The 25974-nt window shown below is 36.3% G+C and overlaps 1 protein-coding gene across 1 annotated transcript in view; it reads right to left on the minus strand.

Annotated features, from left to right (window-relative positions):
- Positions 1 to 21024, minus strand: part of vipr1b (vasoactive intestinal peptide receptor 1b) — a 79481-nt gene extending 58457 nt beyond the window's left edge. The window contains exons 1-3 of the mRNA XM_048174539.1: positions 20720 to 21024; positions 6485 to 6575; positions 1635 to 1745 (exon numbers count right to left, since the gene is read on the minus strand). Coding sequence (XP_048030496.1) covers positions 1635 to 1745; positions 6485 to 6575; positions 20720 to 20776 — 259 coding nt within the window. The 5' untranslated portion in view covers positions 20777 to 21024. The remainder of the gene's footprint in view (positions 1 to 1634; positions 1746 to 6484; positions 6576 to 20719) is intronic.
- Between the last annotated feature and the right edge of the window lie 4950 nt (positions 21025 to 25974).

A 25974-nucleotide genomic window follows, 5' to 3' on the forward strand; every position in this document is an offset into this window, starting at 1 on the left:
CCATAGCCACACCCAATTTAATCACTTTGTCCATCTTATGCACTTTATTCCTTTCTCATTCATGGGATTCATTTAGTAGTTGTGTTGATTTACTCTTGCTTATCTTTTTGTTAATAACATTTATCTTTATTTAAAATTTATTTAAAATGTCTTCCTTGTGTTGATAACACAGAAGAGGCTCTACAAGTTAGCCAATATCTCATAAATCCTTCAGATTGGTCAGATTTCCTTTAATCTACATAATTTTTTATGTCTTTGATTGTTCTTTAATATCATGGTGAAATTCCTGGCTGGTATCCCCGTTATCTGACACTTTCACACTCGCCTTAAGTGACGTGATCAAAACTCACAGTATTATTTGGTGCCCATATAGACCAAATCCTTACATTTATGGTGCCCATTTTAAGCATAAATCACTAAAAAATGAAAAAAGATTTTTCAAAGAAAAATGGCAGAATCTTACATTCTCACAGGTCATTCCTAAAGTGTTCAGGTTGGAAAATAATTGTCTGAAACTAAGAGCTCCTTAAAGGAGATGTGCTCTTCTTTTCTGGGCTCTTTCATCATTGCAGAAACACTTTACATCCTCCAACACAGAGGCTGTAATTCCACTATATGGAATCGACATTGGTTTCCTTGTAGACTGTACCTAATGCACATTCTGCATTACACACTGACATTTTTGCAAAACTTAACATATCTACAGCATTGCAGATTTTGATAAATGTTACTACAAAAGAGCAGTTTACAGTGGGATTCAAAATTCTGAGACTTCTGGTATAAATAACATTTATTTTAAATGTTTTTTCATTGAAATGTTTGAAACCTAGATTTTCACTAGTGACCTCAGACAAGTATAACACAAAAATAACATGGTATATATTATTTAAAGGATTATTTGTAATGAACGATTATAAAAATAAATAATATAAATTTATTTTGCACTAAGACATCCATGTATGATAAAATACCTAAAAATGCACTGCAAAAAAGGGTGTTGTGCAAGTCTGTTAAACCTGGTATTCTGCCAGACTTTTAATGAGTTTAATTAATAGTTTCTGGCGAGGTGTGGCTGAGACAGAATGGTCAGATAAACAAGCATGACCTAATGGCAGTACATAATCAATGGGTCTGAATTGCCTCCTGATGAATTACCCATTCCATCAACTCAAAGCAGCAGTTCTGCATGTAAAATGTAACCTCCAGTTGTAATATCTGCATTTATATACTAAATATAGATTCCATTGTCTATAAATAGTTTAACGTCTAAAATAATTTTCATCATTCTATGAATTCTGCAAACATGCAATTAATTATGTTGACCACTTGTGCATTCACTTGTACAGAATTAAGTGCTCATTTTAGAGTTACCATTTTCCCAAGCACACCAGTTTGCCTTGAGAAGTCTTATATCAAAGAAACTACTCCAGTGAGCATGTGGGAGTTTCAGATTAGATCCTGAACAACTTCAGACACTGAAGTGCCTCTAAACTTTTAGTTTTACAGCAATGTGACAGCCCATGACAGCGACTGACAAGATAACAAAAGACAAGTTACACTTTTCTTTAGGAGTTACAACTGTTGCTTAATGCCTTGAAGTTCATCAAAGGTTTTTGATGGTGATTTCAACTTACCCTCATGATGATCAGAGAAGTGTCTGAAGTAATTTGGACAAGGAATAACCACATGTTCTCCAACTTTGGCTGATGGCCAGCAAGCAATAATATCCCACATTCCTTTGCAGCCTGGCAAAAGAATAAAGTACAATACTTAGCGTTAACTCAATATATCCCTGTTGTGCAAAAGCAAAAAAACACAATTAGGTTTTAAGTGTATGACTTATATACATATGCTAGTTCTGGTACTTGAATCTGATTGGCTGAGATGCCTTCCTGAAGTGTGGATCACCAGTATCAGCATGGGGACTGTTCACCGTTTGTTTCACTCCGCGCGTTCTAGACAGGCAGCATTTCTCTCAACGTGCGTCAATGGTGGAGGACAAAATCCACTATAATTTTCTAAATACTACTGTTGATGTGTCACGGAATATAGTTTTAGTAGTTTTGTCAGGTGAGATTTGCGAGAATGTAGTTGTTTAAACGTTAAATCTGGAGTTTATTTATAAAGATAACACCTCTGAAAATTTGCTTCGATGTTTTTGGGGTTGATCACCAGGCCGCCGAGAACAGCCCTATCTTGGCTAGTCCTTCTGTCATTTGACGCTGGCTCTGATGTCTCTGTAGTTGGTTAAACATGAGATATCATTTGTTTTGGGTATTCGCTTTCAGCCGTTCCCTTTTTTTTGTGTGTTTTGGGTATTCACTTTCAGCCTTTCATTTGTTTTGGGTGTTTTGGGTATTTTCCTTTCAGCCGTTACTGTATTCACTATATTTATACGAGTCAAAAGTCAGCTAAGGGGTACTAATAAAACAACTTATTTTTTACAACAGGATCTGCATTTTAATGGGTTTAAATAAAAGATTTTTGTTAAAAGAGACCATTAAAACTACTTTGTGCATCAAAAACAATCCTTTCCTGATAAAAATAAACTTGATTTTCAAAACTCACTGATTTTGCGATAGCTGAATGTAACATTTTTGCTGAACATGTAAGTCTCTGAATAATTTATTTAAGCCACAAAATAAACGTAATTCCGTAAAATAAGTATAATAAACCACGAAAAAGCATTCCAGCACGTTTTACCCCAAATTTTACCCAAATTACCCAAAAATCAAACATAGTTCACCCCTTATGCATGTTATCATGTCCGTCAAAAACGTAGTCTGGCTATCGGTTGGAATATTAGAACTAAAAACACACTCATGGGCATCATTCACTTCACTGAATTCTTGCCAGCTAAGAAATAAATAATTATTACCTTACAATCCATCTGTTTTCAATCACGACATCAATGTCTGTCAAAAAATAACATGCACAATACACGGTAGTATTTACGAGAAGCAGAGGACCAGTTACACGCATTTCCTGGAAAACCCACAGTACTGGATGTTTTTACGTCATTACTTTCTGAGAAGAGGGAGAAAATGGTGGACTTAGCGGCTTCAACATGCTGTCTGAGATGATAACGTGCATAATACATAACACACGCGAGTATAAATTTGTTCTTCAGTTGCTGAAATTGAATTGGAATGATCAGGGAACTGAGTGAAATACTGCATGCTAAAGAGTTGTAATCCAACCGAAATACTTTGCGGGGTTATTTAACATCGTTCAACATGTCTTGGTTCCTGACGGACACAGGAAGTTGTATGTTATATTTTGACAGACATTTTTAACTACGCATTGTGATTCTGACTTGCCTGATTTTAATATTTTCAATAATTTTCTATTCTTGACTGATCTTTTTTTCAGAATTTAAAACTTAAGTTAAATGAGTGACTCTCATATGCTGATGTAATATTTGTTTGATAAAATGTATATATTTTCTTTTACAACAACTACACATTTCTATTTAAGCATATATTCACTACATTAAATTGTTATTTTCATGCACAAAAACATGGATTAATCATTATACAGATAAATACGTCCAATGGTCCAGTAAATTATTCATCAGAAAAATGTTACAAATTTGTCACTGGTTAATTTCACTAGTGGTTTCATTAATTAAGTCCTGTGTGTACTCATTGCCTAAATTTAACCATGGATTTATTTAAAAGTAACATGAGGACTCTTAAACTCACACTTCCCTCATCCTTCAGTTAGACACCTGTGAGTACAATAAACTGAGATATGGTATCAGCTTATTGCTTTACCCGTAGTATTTTGAATATTTACGACGTTTCTCATGCCCCCAGAATGTATCCGTCTGATTCATGAGGCGAGGTGAGTTGGTTCGTGACTGTGAATGTGGAAAACTGACAGCTAGTTTATCTTATTCGTCCTCTCTAAGCTACAACAGAATGTTCCAGAGCCAAGTAGCCCGTTTAAAAATCCACCTCATCCAGACACTAGATGTGCGGGTGGGACAGCAGCACACAGATTGTAAATTCATGTAAAATCAATCCTCACAGGATTTCAGTTTAAATTGAAATCTGATAAATGTGTGAATCTATTCAAAGCAATGTGGTTATATACACACTGACTAAGAAACTCTGAAAGGAAAAAGTAGATGCCTTGACTACTAATGCTCAACAGGTTTAGTTCAATTTAAAATGCTGTTGTTGAACTGAACTCGTGGAAGGAATATGATTGCACACTGATGTTCATGAAACCAATCTTGGATGTGTTCAGCAGTATGTATGAATGCATTTTCACCTAAAATATGGGGAAAGGGAACAGCGTTTGCGCAATACTAGGATGTGACCAACCCATCAGAAGAATCATCGCACTTAATGTCTTCCAAAAGACGGCTACCAATAGCACTACAGCTCATCTACCAGTGTTTAACAATTATCTCCAGATGGGTTATGGGTTTAAGGCATTGTTTTCCCAAACATAAACTCATAAACTTAATCAGGTGTAGATCTTGAACCAGATTATTGTATGTCTCTTTGCTCTACGCAAATAAGTGGCTGCTGAATGACACCTACTATAAATTCCAGTTTTCCAGAGCTTACAATATGCAAACTTTAGATGATTTTTTGTGATATGTCCTGCATTACACCAGATAAATTCATGTTATTATTAATTTCATGTTATTCAAAACTGCACATGAGGCAGAATCCACCACAATAATTATCAAAAAGTCACAGCAGAGCTTTAAAGATTTACATGGATTGTTTAAAAAATCCCTCTAGATTCATTAGATACCAAGCTGCTCATCCTTAAACCTTAAAAGCTGAAATGCTCTTTATCTAAGAAAAAAAATCTAAATCTATACCATAATAATGCACAATACACACTACAGGGCTTTCACTTCAAACAGCTGCATGAAATGCTTGTGGGCACAGCAGATCCTTTCATTCATTCCACTTTCTATCCATGATGGGGGTCTGACTTTTCGTCCATTTAAAAAAAAAAATTGTCTTTCATGCCTGATTGCCAGTTCATCTCGTCAACCAGAAGAACAAGTCAGCGAAGGATAACCCACTTCATACCTCAAAGGAACTTCCATTTAATTGTGATATCTATGTGCGAAGCACTGGTCCCTGGACCCTTTGCTGGAAAACCAAAATAATCAGCTAAGCTGAAGCATGAGTCTCATCAACATGTTCATGAGGAACCTCATTGATGAAGATGCTGCTAATCTCCCTTTGACAACAGTTCATTTTTTGACTTTTCAAATTGTATGAAGCATTTTGCATTGTTGTTTTTATTCATTTATTTATTTTTAATAAAAAGTGTTTACATTTAGCATTGCATATATATTAAAGGTGCCCTAGAATTAAAAATTTAATTTATCTTGGCATAGTTGAATAACAAGAGTTCAGTGGAAATGGAAATGGCATACAGTGAGTCTCAAACTTCATTGTTTCCTCCTTATATAAATCTCATTTGTTTAAACGACCTCCAAAGAACAGCCGAATCTCAACATAACACTGTTACGTAACAGTCGGGGTGTACGCCCCAATATTTGCATATGCCAGCCCATGATCAATGCATTAGAGAAGGGCAGCCAGTATTAACGTCTGGATGTGCACAGCTGAATCATCAGACTAGGTAAGCAAGCAAGAACAATAGCAAAAAATGGCAGATGGAGCAATAATAAATGACATGATCCATGATAACATGATATTTTTAGTGATATTTGTAAATTGTCTTTCTAAATGTTTCGTTAGCATGTTGCTAATGTACTGTTAAATGTGGTTAAAGTTACCATAGTTTCTTACTGTATTAACGGAGACAAGAGCCGTCACTTTCATTTTTAAACACTTGCAGTCTGTATAATGCATAAACAACTTCATTCTTTATAAATCTCTCCAACAGTGTAGCATTAGCCGTTAGCCACAGAGCACTATCAAACTCATTCAGAATCAAATGTAAACATCCAAATAAATACAATACTCACATAATCTGATGTATGCATGCAGTATGCATGACGAACACTTTGTAAAGATCCATTTTGAGGGTTATATTAGCTGCGTAAACTTTGTTTATGCCGCTCCGTGGGCGGGGGAGTGCGAGATTTAAAGGGGCCGCAGCATGAATCGGCTCATATTTAATGATGCCCCAAAATAGGCAGTTAAAAAAATTAATTTAAAAAAATCTATGGGGTATTTTGAGCTGAAACTTCACAGACACATTCAGGGGACACCTTAGACTTATATTACATCTTGTAAAAAAACGTTCAATGGCACCTTTAAATTCTTATTTGTTATATACTTCTGTTATATTTTTATTACTACCAAAAAAGAAATATTTTTCATATCAATTCTAGATTGTAAATGACTTTTAGTTTTGTTCTGTTTCAGCACCAAACATATCTCTATCATCTACAGTTACATCTGTTTTTCCCCATCAATGCAAAATTGTTTATTGACTGTGAAAATGGCACAAAGCAACGTTATTTTGTAAAAATCACCTGATGTGACGTTTCCTGCTGTTTTATTCTCGCACCTCGCTCTTGCCAGCTCAATCTCATTTACCACGTCACACATCTGAACAGCACCAACCTGCAAAAGAGACAGCGAAAGAGAGAGAGAGAGAGAGAGAGAGAGAGAGAGAGAGTATATTTCAGTTGTTCAACTACATCACAGCCTTCAAAGCTTCAATCTCTTTCGTCTCAGTGATTCACCACAATATTCTTCTCAGGATAGTCTATTACTTTAAGGTGTCAGCTTTCATCTTGTAAGGCTTTCATTTCATATGCATATTTATGGATTGCAGAGAAGTCTCAGAGGGGCTTATTGTGGCTAAATATTTACAGCTAAGGCCTACTGGGAATTAGACTGCTTGGAAAATTCACAAATTTAAAACTACTTATCAAACTTTTAGTTTGCCATACACTATTCTTATTGACAAAATGACAGACCGTTGTTCGCCGGTACGCTAGTGGCACACAGACAAAAGAGCAGCGTTGCACTGTGGAGATGATATCATGCCTGTAAGGGAGGAAAGGCGTGTGGGGCCAGTGAGTAATCGTCAGATTGCTCACTGATGTCCACTGCTGATGACAAATTCATGCTGACAGTCAGTGGCAGACAGCCTGCGGTCAATAAGAACGTGAAAGTCCAACGAACAGCTTGAGAAGGTCAATGAAGACGTGGTGCAGGGGAAGAGGGGTTTAATGGACAGGGTGGACTGAATCCCTATAGTGTTAATAATGTTGAATGCGTGTGGGTGTTTGTGGTGCTGTGCTTACTGTCTTGAGTTAGCATCTGGGCGTGCTTCTGTTTTGGTGTGTGTGTGTGTGGTGGGTATAGGTGTGTCTGTGCATTTAAATGTGGGGGACAGAGGGCACAGGCCAGAGATCTGTGATCTAGAACAAGATAAAGTTACTGAGAAATGGAAAAAAATTAGATTTTAAGCACTTCTGCTGGGTCCAGTACTAGCTAAACAACTGGCACTGACATGAATGGAAAATCAGGAATGAAAATGCAGTAATATTGTAAAGTATTATTACAGTTTATAATGACTTTTTGTATTGTATTTTAATATGCTTTAAAATTTATTCCTGTGATGGCAAAGATGAATTTTCAGCATCATTACTCCAGGGAGTGTCACATGATCCTTCAGAAATTATTCTAATATGCTGATTTGATAATCAAGAAAGATTTCTTATTATTATCAATGCTGAAAACAGTTGTGCTGCTTAATATTTTTGTGGAAACTGTAATACGTTTTTCTTTGATGAATAGAAAGTACAAAAGAAGATTTGATTAAAATAGAAGTCTGAATAAAAGTACAAACAATTCTTTTTAAAAGTCATGAACATTTTAACCACATTTTAAATGATTTAGTGTATTTAACAGCATTCAGTTATGGAAATGAAATTGATGGAAAAGGCATTTTTGGAATAAAAGGGGCCAAATTCTAAATCTTGCTGAGGCAAATTTCACTCTTTATGTATCCTAAATACACAATCAAATAAAAGATTCTGTAGGACAGTCGAAACAAATACATTTAATGTAATAAATATTAAAAACTAAATAAATTATATAATTATAACAAATACATACTGTGAATTTACTGTGAATCTTTTTTCTAATCATATATTTATACATATCTATATAATTGATTTTCACAGTCTGGCCGAGACAAGGAGAAAACAATAAAATCTATACATAAAAGGCATTTGAAAAGTAGCAAAAGTAAGTGATGAAGTCAAGGTGAAAGTCCAAAAAAAAAAAAAAAAAACCTGAAAGGAAAGAGAAAAAAATGAAGCTCTAGATCAGGGGTTCTCATCTTTGGTCCTCGAGGTCCACTTTCCTGCAGTGTTTCTCTCCAGCCTTAATGAAACACCTGAACAACCTAATATAGATCTTTAGGATTACTAGAAAGTAACAGGCAGGTGAATTTTATCAAGATTGGAGCTAAAATCTGCAGAGTTGAGGGCTCAACTGACCACAAACAGAAAAAGTGAACATCAACGAGAAGCACACAGCTGTTTCAAAATACTTGAAGAGAAGCCCTGTAATGCAGTCTAGCCGCTCTGTGACACTGTCAATAATATCTAAATGATGGAGCTGCATTTCATGATAAATTTTGATGCTGAAAATATCGGTGCTATTTTTGCTCGGTTTCAGCTGTCACTCTCCAGTACTTTGGTGCATGGATAATAGGGTCAGCTCAGTGAGAGGCTGCTTCACTGCTATCATCAGCCATGCGTGCGCCTATAATCCCCACCAGCAGAAGATTCCATCATACTTTTTATTGCATCATCTAACATTGTGTAGCTCTTAAGACACTGTAAAAGTAGGAGTGGAAGGGGAGAGTACACAAAAATACACTTGAAACAACACTGAAAGTGTAGTTATCTTTGGTTAATAATTGCCTTCTCAGTCTAAGTATACAAGGTTGTATCCTGTATTCTAGTCAAAGTTGGTAACATCATTTCATTCATGGAAACAAGTAATAAACTGCAGGTTTGCATTAGAGAAGTTTCTATGGAACAGATTATTTGCTTCTCCACAGAAAATGAGGACAAAGGAGCCATTTAGAGGTTGTTTACACTGATTTGCCTAAATTACAATAACAGTGTGCTATTCGTCTGATAATAAATCTGCCAAATTCGCTCAGATATTTCCCCTCAGAGTTACATCAGATAACGGATGCGCATTCTTCCTTATGCGTTGGCGCCTTCATCAGGTGCAGGGTCCATTGCGTGTGAAAGCGACCCAATAAAGCGGAGGGTCAGGCAATGGGCCGATCGCTGATGCATTCCTGGCGAAGCGCACACGCTCAGCTCACATATTTGTGTTTATGCTCAAATTATTTGTGAGAGTTCAACTATGTAAGTGGATTCCCTGCTGGAAAATCCAGCTTAGGCTGGATTGCTGTGTTTTGGAACATGATAGCAGGTCTAAGCTGGTCATTAGCTGGTCCAAGCCTTGTGTTTTTACACTTTTTTTCCCTCAAACAGCTCATTTCCAAAAATATCAGCACATAATCCGCCTCTCACTGGACAAGTCTAGGATCCTGCAAAAAAAGATGATCTAGCTGGTCTCCCAGCCTGACCAAACAAGTGTTCGGCTATCGACCAGAGCTGATAAAAGCCCCAAACCCCTCGAAAACCAACAAACAAGACCAGCTTTGGAGACCAGAAAACAACTTTGAGTAGTTTAATATGTTTTTAGTTTTTTCAAGAGACAGTAACGCCAAAGAAAGTTGCTGAAAGTGTCTCTGCAGTCAACACTTCACTTTCAGCTTTGAGTATATTCTTCCATAAGAATCTTTAAACAGTCTTTGTGGGCAGTATTGATCTATTTACTTAATGTCAGCCTTGCTTTTCAGTGGCATTTGAGAGAAAGAGACAGAAGGGCGGGGGCTTGTCCCCTAAACAATGACCATGCAATGACTCAGACCTAGACCTTGGCGACAGAACATCAACCACAGAGCTTCTCATTGAGACGCCAAATGAGAAGTTCACCAAGAAAATAGTGTTGCAATATTAGAGATCAGATTATCTTATCGCTTAAAGACTTTGTATTAGATGTTTTAAACAAACCATGGTTCACATGTACCAAGGGGTCTGCAAGACCTGTAGTACAGAATCTTAAATATTCTTCATGGAAAGTAATCTGGTTAATATTTGTTACAATTTTTAAAAAAAAGTTAATTATTATGTTTTTTTGAGAATGTACTGATTATGAAATGACTAATTAGTCATCATAACATTAGTTCAAGCAATTAAAAATGTTTATCCCTCGATTCTGATTGTTCAAACGTGGCATTCTGCAGTTTGATATGGTGACTAAACAGCGTAACTGACCGATTTCCCACATATCTGTGTTTTCTTGCCTCTCGCATCCTTCTGTAATCAATTCTTTCAAATCACATAATAAAATAATTCATCTCAAATTAACATTTTATGTCCATTTCTTCATTTATTTGCAAAGTAGATGAAAAATAAGCAAGATAAAAGATAGTCAGCAGGTCATTATTGCAAAATAAACCCCTTCAGGGAGGTACAAGACCTGATCAGTTTATTTCAGCTGGATGCATGTTATCCCTTACTTATTAACTGTTTAGTTTGTTGGTCTCAAAATAATACGGCAGTTGGTCTGTGTATGCTTTGATCCAGCTCAAATCCGCAACTAATACCACTAAACACAGCACGCAGGATTGTTACACACACACAGCTGAGCTGAATAATGAAGTCCTGTGCCTCAGATGACTTATCAGAACATCTGCTGACCTCTGGGATGAACCTGCTACGCTCTTTCCTGAGCCAGATAATAGCGCCGCTCTGCTCAAGCCTGTTAGTGTAAGTGCAGGCGGCAGATTCTACACATAGAGAAGAAGTAACAAATGGCAAGTTGGCAAGCAGATGTTCCCTAAAACTGTCTAGTGTAGTGTTACAGAGCTGGCCGAGGAACACAGATTCTTTTACGACTTAAAGGCGATGTGTGCAATTGTTTTGAATACTGTCTGGATTGATGCTTCACTTTTGGTGAGCTCAATTACAAACAGGCCATATGCCATCGATATGGGTGATCTGCAGTATTTATAAACTCTAGTTTTATGCTTTCACTGACAATTCTGTTTATCACTTCGGCATAGAAGCCACGGCACTCTGTATTATTTCAAAATCATGACTATTTGAGAACACTTAACAGTATTTTGACAGCAGTAATGTGCTGCCAGTGAAAAATTTATTTTTATTATTATGTCTGCTGTTGAGGAGAACAGAAGTATCAGGTAACACTGGGACATGCACTTTTGTTTCACTGCCTTTCAGGCTAAAGCGCAGTTGGACAGTTGACATGTCATGTAATTTTACTGTCATCAAAGCAAATGGCCAATCTCTTCTCATTTATTTTCTACACAGATTGACACTAATTACTGATTTCTGTCAATTACTGATTCTGTTTGTTCAAATGTGTTTTAATTTTTTTGAGGAATATCAAGTAAATGTGGTAATTGGACTCTTACATTCAGTCGATTTGACACATTTCTCCAAACTCATGTCACTGCTCTCAAAACAATTAACACAGCCAAATAAACATACTCTTACCTTAGCCAAACGGTTCAACTTTACCGTAAAATAAAACACTCCATTTTTTTCTGGTAATGCATTTATTAAAAGTAAATACTATAATCAAAACTACAGGTGTGTTCTCTATTGTCATCACACTGTAAAAAAGAATTGTTGGTGAAACTTAAAAAAGTAAGTTGCCTTGAAATTTTGAGTTCATTGAAATCAAAAATTTGAGTTAATACAATGAAGGTGATTGGTTTAATCAACAGAAACGTAAAATATCATGTTGTCTGAACGATCTGTTAACGAGCTCGCTGACAGGTCGAGCTGTGATCGGGGGAAAATCAGCGGGTGATCGGTGCTCGCCAATATTTATGTGTGAACTACTCAATGACGCATCAAAGAAGCTCGCTGATGCATCACCGACACCTCGCAGATGCCAGTCAAATATCTAGCATGCTAAATATCTGCAGCTGTCGGCCAACTCGATATCCTGTGGTGTCACGTGTCGCGACGCAACAGCCAATGAAATACACACTGATGTCTATGGAAGCAGCAATGACAATACATTCAAATAGCCTATAATTTGCAGACATTTATTCATATCAGATACACATTAGGTAACTATAAAGCTCAATCTATTCTTCTCCCAGTTCACCGGCCACATGTATTTCGGTACAAATGGATGAATTCACATGCTGTAGCTTATAAATACGACTGATAGGACTGAACTAAAGCGCAAACAAACAAGGCGCACCCATCTCGCGTTATAAGATCATGATGTAGGTTTTTAAATGACAAAACACTCACTTGCAAATATATGAGAATCGGAATATCAGGTAGTCGATGACATGGTGAGAAAAGCGATACATCTGTCATACAGTGTCATGGGAACAATAAAGGAAACATTCTAATGGTGGAATTTACTCTGGGAGGTCAGCCAGAATATTTTAAACTTATGTGTGAAAGGGTTCATTTAATTTAAAAAAAATGTAATTAAATTTAATCTAATTTCTTCCCAATGTCCATTTTCAAATAAAGTCGTTGTTGTCAGCTCATGTAGTGTGTAACCACAATGACTTCAAAACTCCACAGCAAGTCATGTAGTCTGAACAGCACAGCGATCTGCCAACGTTTAAAGTCCTGTAGTGTAAACTTGGCATAAGTATAGAAGTGGAATGCCATAGTAACACTTTGGTTCTGTTTCCTAGCTACACTCAAGAAGAGGCCATGATTTATTACATGGTCAATTAGGGTGATTCCAATTTCATTTGAAAGTCTACCTTCTATGTCTCTTCACTCCTCTTCTATCTTGCTGTCCCCTTTCTTTCAGTTCATGTTTTCTTAAAATTTCTCCTCTTTACTTTCCACTACATCAATGCCTCCACTTTAACCTTCTTTTACTTCCTCACCTTTATCCCTATTCTACTCTTTCTATCCCCCCTCCTTTTCTTAATCTCTCTCCTTCTCTCCCTTATCTCTTTCTACCTGTTCTACACTTCCTCTACCTCTCATTACAACCATTCCTTAAATCTTTCCACCACCTTCCACTCTTACATCTCTTCCTTTCCCCTTCTCATGCTTTTTTTTTCTGTCTGTCAAATGTTTCCTACTTTTGTTTTTATACAGTTTTTTTTAAGCAATTGTGATAGCTGTGTAAACAGAAAAATATTTTATTCAGAATACAACATAGATGACATATCAAATGTTTAAACTGAGAAAATGTAACATTTTAAGGGAAAAATAAGTTGATTTTACACATCTCAAAAAAGTTGGGACAAGGCCATGTTTACCACTGTGTGGCATCCCCTCTTCTTTTTATAACAGTCTGCAAACGTCTGGGGACTGAGGAGACAAGTTGCTCAAGTTTAGGAATAGGATTGTTGTCCCATTCTTGTCTAATACAGGCTTCTAGTTGCTCAACTGTCTTAGGTCTTCTTTGTCACATCTTCCTCTTTATGATGCACCAAAGGTTTCTATGGGTGAAAGATCTGGACTGCAGGCTGGCAATTTCAGTACCCGGATGTTGTAATTGATGGAGTATGTGGTCTGGCATTGTCATGTTGGAAAATGCAAGGTCTTCCCTGAAAGAGACGACGTCTGGAATGGAGCATATGTTGTTCTAGAACTTGGATATACCTTTCAGCATTGATGGTGCCTTTCCAGATGTGTAAGCTGCCCATGCCACATGCACTCATGCAACCCCATACCATCAGAGATGCAGGCTTCTGAACTGAGTGCTAAAACAACTTGGGTTGTCCTTGTCCTCTTTAGTCCAGATGACATGGCGTCCCAGTTTTCCAAAAAGAACTTCAAATTTTGATTCGTCTGACCACAGAACAGTTTTCCACTTTGACACAGTCCATTTTAAATGAGCCTTGGCCCAGAGAAAACGCCTGCGCTTCTGGATCATGTTTAGATACGGCTTCTTTTTTGACCTATAGAGTTTTAGCCGGCAACGGCGAATGGCACGGTGGATTGTGTTCACCGACAATGTTTTCTGGAAGTATTCCTGAGCCCATATTGTGATTTCCATTACAGTAGCATTCCTGTATGTGATGCAGTGCCGTCTAAGGGCCCGAAGATCACAGGCATCCAGTATGGTTTTCCGGCCTTGACCCTTACGCACAGAGATTGTTCCAGATTCTCTGAATCTTTGGATGATATTATGCACTGTAGATGATGATGACTTCAAACTCTTTGCAATTTTTCTCTGAGAAACTCCTTTCTGATATTGCTCCACTATTTTTCGCCGCAGCATTGGGGTAATTGGTGATCCTCTGCCCATCTTGACTTCTGAGAGACATTGCCACTCTGAGAGGCTCTTTTTTATACCCAATCATGTTGCCAATTGACCTAATAAGTTGCAAATTGGTCCTCCAGCTGTTCCTTATGTGTACATTTAACTTTTCTGGCCTCTTATTGCTACCTGTCCCAACTTTTTTGGAATGTGTAGCTCTCATGAAATCCAAAATGAGCCAATATTTGGCATGACATTTCAAAATGTCTCACTTTCAACATTTTAAATTTAAATATATTCTATTGTGAATAAAATATAAGTTTATGAGATGTGTAAATTATTGTATTCCTTTTTTATTCACAATTTGTACAGTGTCCCAAATTTTTTGGAATCAGGTTTGTAATTAAAAAGCTATTCTTTGTATTATTTGTGCTAGTTTCAAAATCTTTGAGAAGTCTGAGATAGGGATGTCCCAATCAAGTTTTTTTTGTGTGTGCAGGGGCTCAAATGTAAAAAAAAAAAAAAAGGAAAAAAAAGGGGAAAAAAGGGAGGGGGGGGGCATCTATCCCTATGGAGTAATTCCAATATATGGAATGTATGTATAAAGCCATTGTTAGATGTAAACATCTGTTACAATGGTAGACATTGTTAACAGACTGCGTGGTTAAAATGATAAATATGGGACTACTGATATAAACTTCTTGTATTTTATGTACAACAAACAGAATAATTGCAAAAAAAAAGAAAGATGTATAAGGTTAGGTAAGGTTAGAAAGCATGAAGCTCACAGTGTCAGAATGCCAGTCTGTCATTCAAGTCAGAAGCAAACCCATAGCAAAGTATTTTGGCAACGACATCTCAGATAGTCTGACAGCAGATATGCTAAACATGGAAGCTTGAATGTGCGTTTCTGCCGCACTACAACAGGCCTCATTGGTTCTCGAACGTCACACAAGCACATTTGAGCTTCTTCTTTTCCTTTAATGGCAGTTGGTAAGCCAACTTGAAGGTGCATATCGCCACCTACTGCATGACACCTGCCTGACAGCTGACGTAAAATAAAGGATCGGGCTTAGGATAGCCAACATCGATGAGTTAAAAAAAAACTGCTTTATTGACCCCGATACTGATCCTTGAGATCATTACAGTAATGTTTTTTCCTTTAATTTCTTAGATGATCTGCCAAATGTACATTTTGTCTACAACAGCACTTGATTTCTGCCGAATGGTTAACTGGAATGATCCTGATAAATGTCGTGTCACCATAACTTACAAGGGAAGCCAACAAGACCAATGATATTGAAAGTGCACAATGAAATCAACAATCAATCACTGGTACACACACATCAGTGGATGAAACACTGATCAGTCCATCTTGTAAGTAACCACAATCACTTGAAAATCAAAAGCCAACCTAAAACACAGCAGTTTTCCTAATTCTGCACACTCACTGCATGCTGAGATTGCCTCAGTTAGGGTCTTCATGAGTTTAAACTCAAGCAAGTGCTGCTAGTGTGTCATGCAGGTTTCTTTGCGGGTGTTCAGAGTGATTTGGGGTCTTGTTATGTAGTCTGTTGACCACAAAAATATTGCTGCTGTCAAGAAGTTCAGACCTGTACTATTTATGAGCAAAGAGGAGAAGAGGAAAAGCAATATAAACCTGAATAAACAGGAAATACATCTGTTGCACACTCACACTACTGCTGTAAGTGAAAACCCCAAGTTAATCACTCAGCAGACTATGCAGAGCAGAGTCATAAATGACCACCCCAGAGACAACCATAAACTTCCTGCACACACATCTGCTCTGTGTCACACCATGATTTTAGATAAGAGAAGATTTTAGGGATTTTTCTGCCGCTTTATAAAACTGAGGACCCTCGACCACTACATAATAAAAACATGTCAGGTTTTGTTATTATAAAACTTTTGTATACAACTGAAGCATGACACCAGTGTTTGGGGGAGTTTCCAGCAGCTGTTTAAATGATTTCACACTAACAAAACCTTTATAGTCAAAGAAAATATGTCAACAAAGCTGCCTAGATGAGACCGACTGGCAGAATCATATTTGAATGCATGAATGACTGAATGAACAGACAGACAGTCAGAGATAGATAGATAGATAGATAGATAGATAGATAGATAGATAGATAGATAGATAGATAGATAGATAGATAGATAGATAGATAGATAGATAGATAGATAGATAGATAGATAGATAGATAGATAGATAGATAGATAGATAGATAGATAGATTGATTTGTGAAATTAATCATTGGATAATGAAAAAGTAATCAATTAATATAAAATACAATTATCAATCACATATTCATATTTAATTTAGTTTCATCAAAACGTCTACATTGTCTATTGCTAAACTGGAAATAGCATTTTAAAAGTTAAATATCGTTTATGTTTCTTTTTTTTTTTTTTAATGATCAAATTCTTGATTCTTCTATCTATTAATCCACTTCATAATTGATCGCTCATTTAATTTACCATTTTATCATCTGATTTATCAAATGATTATTGCCTGGCACATATGGGCGCTGCCCAGATAGGACAACCTGAGAAAGACAGAACGCTGTGAAAAACACTTAGCTTGAATATATATAGCTGGTTATATACAGTAGAATACAGATGAAGGACGTTGTCGTGATGCTTAAGCAACATGTGTCTCACATCTATTCTTCATGAGTAAGTGAGGTGGGCTGACACACCATGCAGACAAAAGTGCATGTCATGATGAGGTTTGGGTGTTGGTGGGAGTGTTCTTGGGAGTGGGAGTGCACAGAATGATGCTGAGGAAATCTAATGCTACTTTCTCTTCAGTTCCAGCTCTAGCTCTTCAGAGAGCTCTTAATCTGTCTGGAAAACTTTCTCCACACACACAGTCAGCTGCCTTAAACGCTTGTTTCCTGCTGTTAGAATGAAGGTGAAGGAATGAATTCAAGTGCAAAAAAGCCACTCAACTTTTAGCCAAAATAAACTTGAGAATACTTTTATCAAAATATAAATCTAGTTCTTTTGATTATATCAATACAGCTCCAAGAGATAGTGCGTAAGACAAAAAAGGAGCAAAAATTTTCTTTTTTTGCAGTAAACAAGAACAAACCATTTACTGAAGGCATAGTTTTGCATCAGGAAACTTGTGTGCTGTAACAAAATCTCATTATCATGATGCATACACATCTCCAGCTGTGAAACTCCTCATTTGTTTCCTAAAGGCCCGTTTCTTGACAAATATGAGCAAATGCAATTGAAAGTAATAATAATTTGTTGTATTTAAAAGTAATTGTATTATAATGTGTTCTTTTAGTCTACATGTCTTCAAAAAGAGTATTCCATCTTATTCTAGGCCCGATTTTAATGTTCTTTAAAGGATTGGTTCACTTCAGAATAAAAAATTTCCTGATAATTTACTTACCCCCATGTCATCCAAGATGTTTATGTCTTTCTTTCTTCTCAAAGCATCCCAGGATTTTTCTCCATATAGTGGACTTCACTGGGATTCAACAGGCTGAAGGTCCAAATTGCAGGTTCAATGCAGCATCAGCCAAGGAGTAAGGGTCTTATCTAGTGAAGCAATTGGTCATATTCTAAAAGAAATAAAAATGTATATAATTTTTAAACACAAATGCTTGTCTTACTGCTCTGTGATGCACCACGAATTATGTATTCACGTTGGAAAGGTCACACGTGACGTAGGCGGAAGTACCACGCTAGGGTGAAAAACTCCATCTCATTTTCTCCTCCAACTTCTAAATCATCCGACATCGTTGTTTTACCTTTTTTTGTAAACGTTGTTTGGATTAGATCTTTGCAACGTTCGCTTTGTAGACACTGGATCGTTACTAATGTCTATGTCAGGCGCGACCTTTCCAACATGATTACGTAATGCATGGCAAGACCCTTATTCCTCGGCTGGGATTGTGTAGAGCCCTTTGAAGCTGCATTGAGACTGCAATTTGGACCTTGTTTATCCCCACTGAAGTCCACTATATGGAGAAAAATCCTGAATGTTTTCCTCAAAAACCTTAATTTCTTTTCGACTGGAGAAAGAAAGACATAAACATCTCGGATGACATGGGGGTGAGTAAATTATCAGGAAATTTTAATTCCGAAGTGAACTAATCCTTTAAGCCTTACTCTTTGAGTAAGGTGGAAATTTGTTATAGAAATGGAAATAAAATGAAATAATCAAACTTTGTTTACCTGTATTTACAGGACTCAAACTGTATTGTTGCTGATTATGCTACAATAGTTGCTTCTTAATCAAAAACACATGCTAGATAAATTGTTTTACATAATGATTGATTTCTTGTCTTTAAAAATTTCCCTCCAGGATCATTAGAATTCAGAGAAAGTGTGAAGCACACATTCATTTATCTCACACGAAGCTGAGTGTCAAGATTATATCAGTTTGAAAACAAGCTCAGTTGAAAGCTTGTTGACCTTAGAATAAAGTAAATTAGAGAAGAAGGCGGTGGCAGCCACCATCCATAAGCTTACTAACACTGTTAAAAATAAAGGTTCTTCACTGACATTGATTGTTATATGAAGAACCTCTAACATCAACAGAATGCACAAAAGGTTATTTAAATTAGAAAAATAATCTTTAGATTATTAAAATGTTCTTTACAAAATTCGAATGCTAAAGATGTTATATCATTTAAAAAACAGCTGGTAAGAGCAGAAAGCTATGCCAACTATCTATCCAAGACAAAACAAATAGCAAGGAACAAAGTTTATTCTATCACTACAGTCCTCCAAAGGTTAACAATATGTTTAAACTCAGACCAGAAAATCCACAGCTTCTTATACAGCTCAATTACATGCTGATAATGTGACTCAAGCGAAACAAATACATTTCCATTGCAATCATGCTGCTTTCCGTCATGTGTGAAACATCCTCCAACATGCAAGTCATCCTGAATTCTCATTTTTGCTCAAATAAATAGCAGCAGGAATGTCTTCTAAAGGATGCTTTTAGCTGATGTTTGGTGCATTTAATTCCCTAGTCAGTACCAAAATGTCTCATGGCATGGTGAGAGTGGCAGACCACTGCTGCCTTTATCAGTGATTCAAGAGGGTGAAGTGTGCTAAAAGTGCAGGTGAGAGGCTTTTGTGAAAACTGAAGTGTATGATTTACACCATCAGCGAATGCTTCGGTTACAGTTACCATGTGTATCATAGCTGAACCAGAACCTTACAACATTTTGGTTTTGCACAGTTTAATGGTTTAATTTTTTTCTGGTTTTGCAAAGTGCATAAATTTTCCCTTAATATGGAAATGTGTTAATCTCATGACTGTATGGATTATTCTGCATAGACATAGATAGATAGATAGATAGATAGATAGATAGATAGATAGATAGATAGATAGATAGATAGATAGATAGATAGATAGATTCAGCACAGAATCTGTAGGCTATAGATTGATATGAGAGAATTCAATAAATTAATAGAGCAAGCAATCAGGTTACAATTTACAAACCAATGGAATTAACCATTTGATAATGAAAAAGTAATAAATAACCAAAAAACAACATCACACACTGTAATCACATATTAAATGTTAATTCAAAACATGATAGATAGATAGATAGATAGATAGATAGATAGATAGACAGATTGATTGATTGATTGATTGATTGATTGATTGATTCAGAACAGAATCTGTAGATGGATATGAGAGAAATCAATAAATAGAGCAAGTTACAATTTACAAAAACCAATGGAATTAACCATTTGATAATGAAAAGTAATAAATAACCAAAAAAACAACATCACACATATAATCACATATTAAATGTTAATTCAAAAGATAATAAATTACCAAGATAGATAGATAGATAGATTCACTGAGATTATTGTGGGGACTGGTGCTATGAATGCATAAAAATCAATAAAGATGGGAAACTAAAATCATGACCTCGCGTGGGTCAACACTGTTCATTATTAAAGCCTAAATGATTTTCAAATTTAACTGAATTTAAGTAATTTTCCACGTGAATATGATTCCTCGCTATCTGAACAGGTGAGCTCACCCCATTCTGCGAGGTTAAAAAGTAGTAGGCTATTTTAAAATGCACTGTCTTAAAAAGACAATTACAAATGACTTGCTTGAGTCAACATTATTATGCCTTTATAAAGTAAAAGATACACGGCTCCTTCACTCGTCTCAAGCGCACTGACTAGGCTACTGCTCTTGAATCAGCATCCAACTTCTCGGTGGCTTTCCAGTCAGATTTATGGTTTTTACTAAATATGCGAGGTACAAATGACACAACTCACACCAAATGGATTTAAAATAATTTGAAACATAGGCTATACATGTCAACGGCATCTCATAATGCCTGGAATGAAACAATAACCAACTGCATATGCTATTTAAAATACCATAACACAAAAACAAAGTATGCTATACTTACCGGAGAAAACACGCAGCTCAACGTTAAAACTAATAAAACCAATTTTGAAGCGTCCATCGCAGCTGCTTTTTCTTCCGTAATGTTCGTTTACCATTAAAAAAACTTTACAGTCCGTAAAGTGTATCCTGCTCCCTTACAAACGTGTAAAATTCAACTCATTCAAACGTTATCTGTCTCATCGGCAGATGAGTAAATCATAAGTTCAGATGAGGGGACATCATAAGAGCCGTGAGCGAGCAGTCCTCCGGGTGAGTGGCTCATCGCTGCTCGAGCTGCTGACAGTTCAGCGACCAATGAGCGAATCACCGTCAGAGCACGAGAGGAGCTTCACTACTTGCGAGATATTGACAAAACTCAAGACTGCATCACTCTTGTTCGTCATCAGCTTACGACTGTCTTTGTTGCGCTGGTGCGAAAGCAATAGATGAAATTTCAAGGTCTAAGTTCTTTGTGAACACCTGGCTGCAGAAAATGATTCATGTGTGGGCTTGTTTTGTCTCGTTTGCTTTCAAATACGCTAGTCTAAATGGCCATGTAGGCTATGGACCGTTAGAGGTTATCAAAAAGGGACTCTATGTACAAAAAAATGTAATTTTGACCAAAAATGTAATACAATACAACAAAAACTGCGAGTTGCCTGAACAATGCGAACTGATAGTAGTACCTGCGCTGGCTTCCGATTGGTCGATGACGTCTTCCAGTCGTTTCGAAACCCGTTCAAAATATCACTGTGAAGCTCATATTGCAGATCGCTATTTTGTTGTTGTACAGAAACCTTCTGTTATTTCAGGGATTATATCGTCTACCTAGAGTAAGGAGGATGACATTTAATGAAATTGTATGTTTTCACAGTAGCTACACATAATAGCAGATCTGACGTACAAACTTTAAAGCTTTAAAGTAGGCCTAGGCTATGAATACACTGAGTAGCCTACTGAGGAAAAAAAAATTATATATATACATATTATATATATAAAAAAGATGGTTCTTTAAAGGTTCTTTACATGTAGTAACAGCTCTGTTTAGAACCGTATCGTCTTGAAGAACCCTTTATGCTGAAATGGTTCTTTGTGTTAGCGTTTAGGGTTCTTTTTTTCCAGACTTTTTGTTTTTCAAATCTGTAACTGTCAAAGCCACCATTTTCTGGAGCTATCAACCATCTGATTACACAGACTGTCAACACACTATCAACAGGTAAATTCTTAAAATGTCAAAATGTAACATTCAAGTTGTTACTGATTTCCTACCACTCATGTCTTTTTATAGTTTAACAGAACATGTAAGTCTGAGTAGCTTTGTTCAGTTATCCTCTCCACTAACAGAGATATTGAATTTATGATCCATATTGTTAGTTTTTATTTATTACTTTATGCATAAACATATCCAGTCACAAAAAACATTAAAGCTATCCCATGACTTTATATTTTTCCTTTTAACATTTTAAAGGGCTCACATACTATCAATTTTTGCTAATTTTGGCCTTCATAAACATGATTGTTTTTACATAAACAAATAGAAGAGACACACACTGTAACTTACTAATATACTTATATTAATGAAAAAAAAAATCTTAATAAAAAGGTTATTTATAACACCATTAAGGTCCTTTCAAAGCATGGTTCTTTATAGAACCTTATAAAAAGGGTTCTATTTAGCACCATAAAGGGTTCTCTGTTGTTACAAGCCGAAGAAGCCTAATCTGGTACTGTTTAGAACTATTTTTCTTAAGAGTGTAGTATATATTAAATTGATGTCCGGAGATGTTGTTCTTCGACTTCTGAATTCAAACACTGTCTGAAATATTTATCTGGAGCATTCAGCAAATATTTGAACAGAAAATTTCTTTGTCATTAGCAGACACATTTCATCCAAAGTGACTTTTAACTCTATAAATAGTATAATAATTGCTGAAGCAACTTGAGGTTAAGTGCCATGCTCAAGGAAAGGGCACTGGTTGATTGGGTATGTCGTCTGAGGAATATTTAGAGACAAAATAATTTAATTAAAACACTGATAGAATCCGTTATTCTGAATACAAGCCTATTATGTAAGTGCCGTGATTAATATGTTGTTATATTCCATTTCACACAGTGATCCATCACAATGCTGATGTAAATAGCCTCTGTACTTTCAAATAAGAAATTACTGCAATTAAATTAAACAGGTATGATAATTAACCAGAGTGAATTTGGGTAAATCAGTTTTGCTATTTATGCCAATGAAAAAAGTAACAACCTAAGTCCTCCTGTGTATGATATTCACAATTCACAAAATCATTGGATATATGCAAATGTTGTAAATATTTATTATTTACATCTGCCTATCTGGCAGTGGCCTCCTCAATGAAATTAAGCTGAAATAAGAATGATTTAGACAGAAGAATATCTTTCATCTGTGTGCATGTGAGGCTGGACACAGCATGTCTTGTGATAAATAAGCTCATTTCTGTGTCTCGGAGCAGTGCACATTCTAATCATTTTCCATTTAAACTAACTAAATCGCATTTAGGGAAAAATACTCACTGTAATATCTGTGTTGACACTGCTGAGGTTCAGCCGCCCCACATCTAAATGTTCACTGATTGATATGCTCTCTTTCCCATGCAAATAATGAGGAACGGCAATTCTGTGCATGCAACATTTACACTGAAGCTTATTATGCCTGTGTGACATCTCATCAAAAAGAATTTGTGGATCTATAAGATGAATATTCAAATGTAAATTCATTAAAAGTGCAGAGTTAAAGGGTTAGTTCACCCAAAAATGAAATATCTGTCATTAAAGGTGCCCTAGAATCAAAAATTGAATTTACCTCGGCATAGTGGAATAACAAGAGTTCGGTACATGGAAAAGACATACGCTGATTTTCACACTCCATTGCTTCCTCCTTCTTATATATATTTATATATCTCCTTTGTTTAAAAGACCTCCGGAAAACAGGCGAATCTCAACATAACACCGACTGTTACGTAACAGTCGGGATCATTAATATGTACGCCCCCAATTTTTCCATATGCCAGCCCATGTTCAAGGCATTAGACAAGGGCAGCCAGTATTAACGTCTAGATCTGTGCACAGCTGAATCATCAGACTAGGTAAGCAAGCAAGGACAATAGCGAAAAATGGCAGATGGAGCAATAATAACTGACATGATCCATGATTACATGATATTTTTAGTGATATTTGTAAATTGTCTTTCTAAATGTTTCGTTAGCATGTTGCTAATGTACTGTTAAATGTGGTTAAAGTTATCATCGTTTATTACTGTATTCGCGGAGACAAGAGCCGTCGCTATTTTCATTTTTAAACACTTGCAGTCTGTATAATTCATAAACACAACTTCATTCTTTGTAAATCTCTCCAACAGTGTAGCATTAGCCGTTAGCCACAAAGCATATAGCCTCAAACTCATTCAGAATCAAATGTAAACATCCAAATAAATACTGTACTCACAGGAATCGATGCATGCATGCAGCATGAACACTCTAAAAAATGCTGGGTTAAATATGGACAAACCCAAGGATTGGGTTGTTTTTAACCCAGCATTTTTTAGAGTGAATGACGAACATCTTGTAAAGATCCATTTGAGGGTTATATTAGCTGTGTGAACTTTGATTATGCACATATATTTCTTTACAAAGTGATATCGCCAACTACTGGCTTGACAACATAATGCAGCATTTTTTATCATCTTTGCAGATCTGTGTGAACAGGGATTGTTTTGACAATGTTATCGTCTGTACGTTAAACTCAAAGGAACAATTTTTCCATTTTTAGTACATTTTTGTCATGTAAATGTACCCTTCATACCATCACAAACCATCATTACTCATTTTTAATATATATTTTTTTTCCAAGCAATTAAATGGATAATATAAGGACATGGTACATTTTAAGGTCTGACCTAAGTTTATATGCAAGATACATACTCACTCTAGGGTTTTAAGATGTTAAGGTCACTTGAAAAAGAGAAGCAAATGAGAATCTTAATTGCTTAACCATTCAAGGGTTGGATCACTAAGGGCAGGTGTATTCTTATGCAGATTTTTACCTTTGGATAGCATTGTACTTATTCAGATCTGGCTTCAAATAGAAAATCATTTTAGGCCATCATTTTCTCATTCTATTGAAAACCCTTGACATTCACTTTTTCAGTAAATGCAAATACTGGTCCTGGCACTGCTCTCATGGCTGTTTCATTGTTCTTGTTGTAAAGAAGGAATTGCTGTTTACAAACAAACAGGTTGGCAGCACTTCCGGGTGGCACACCTAGAATAGAGCTGTTTTAGAAAAAGTAACATGTTTGATTTTACCTCTTACAACACAACCGTGGTAACAAATAGAAGGCTAAATTCAAATGATGTGAAAGGCTGAATTCAGAACAGGATACTAGCAAGTAATCCTACTATTTCTGAAATAGTAGTACCTTGTGAACGTGTAGTATTGTATGATGGTGGATTTTTTTATTTCGGCCCCACAAAGCACCACATCATTCATTGTCTTTGTGAAAGAATTTGTAAACAATAGTGGCATTCAAAAGCTTTGCAAATCTTTTGTTTCGAATCAGAGCATGTATCAAACTTAAAGGGTTAGTTCACCCAAAAATGAAAATGATGTCATTAATGACTCACCCTCATGTCGTTCCACACCTGTAAGAGTTCCGTTCATCTTCAGTTTAAGATATTTTAGATTTAGTCCGAGAGCTTTCTGTCCCTCCATTGAAAATGTATGTACAGTAGACTGTCCATGTCCAGAAAGGTAATAAAAACATCGTCAAAGTAGTCCATGTGACATCAGTGGGTTAGTTAGAATTTTTTGAAGCATCGAAAATACATTTTGGTCCAAAAATAACAAAAACTATGACTTTATTCAGCATTGTATTCTCTTCCGGAATCCTTTCCATTGAATTGATTCCATTAAATCCTTTCATCTGTCGGCATTGGTAATGCACTTTTACGTCGCCGTGGTTGTTTTTGGCGATTGGGACATCCGCGACATGCACACTTATGCACCATTTTAAAAAATATAGCAATACCAAAATACAAACAATGTAGAATAGCTTGAATACAGCGTGTGTCTCCCTCAGACTGTAAACGAAGCTCTGGCGCACCGGATAACACGTCAGCAGCGTCTTACATCAGCAGCGTCACTGCGGAGTCGTGAACCACCCTCCGGAGCAGAAGGGGGCGATAATGCACCAATAAGCTGGATGCCAACCACTGTAAAACAGGAAAGAAGAAGAAGAAGAAGAAGCGG

The sequence above is a fragment of the Megalobrama amblycephala genome, linkage group LG22, assembly GCF_018812025.1.
Source record: "Megalobrama amblycephala isolate DHTTF-2021 linkage group LG22, ASM1881202v1, whole genome shotgun sequence".
NCBI lineage: Eukaryota > Metazoa > Chordata > Actinopteri > Cypriniformes > Xenocyprididae > Megalobrama > Megalobrama amblycephala.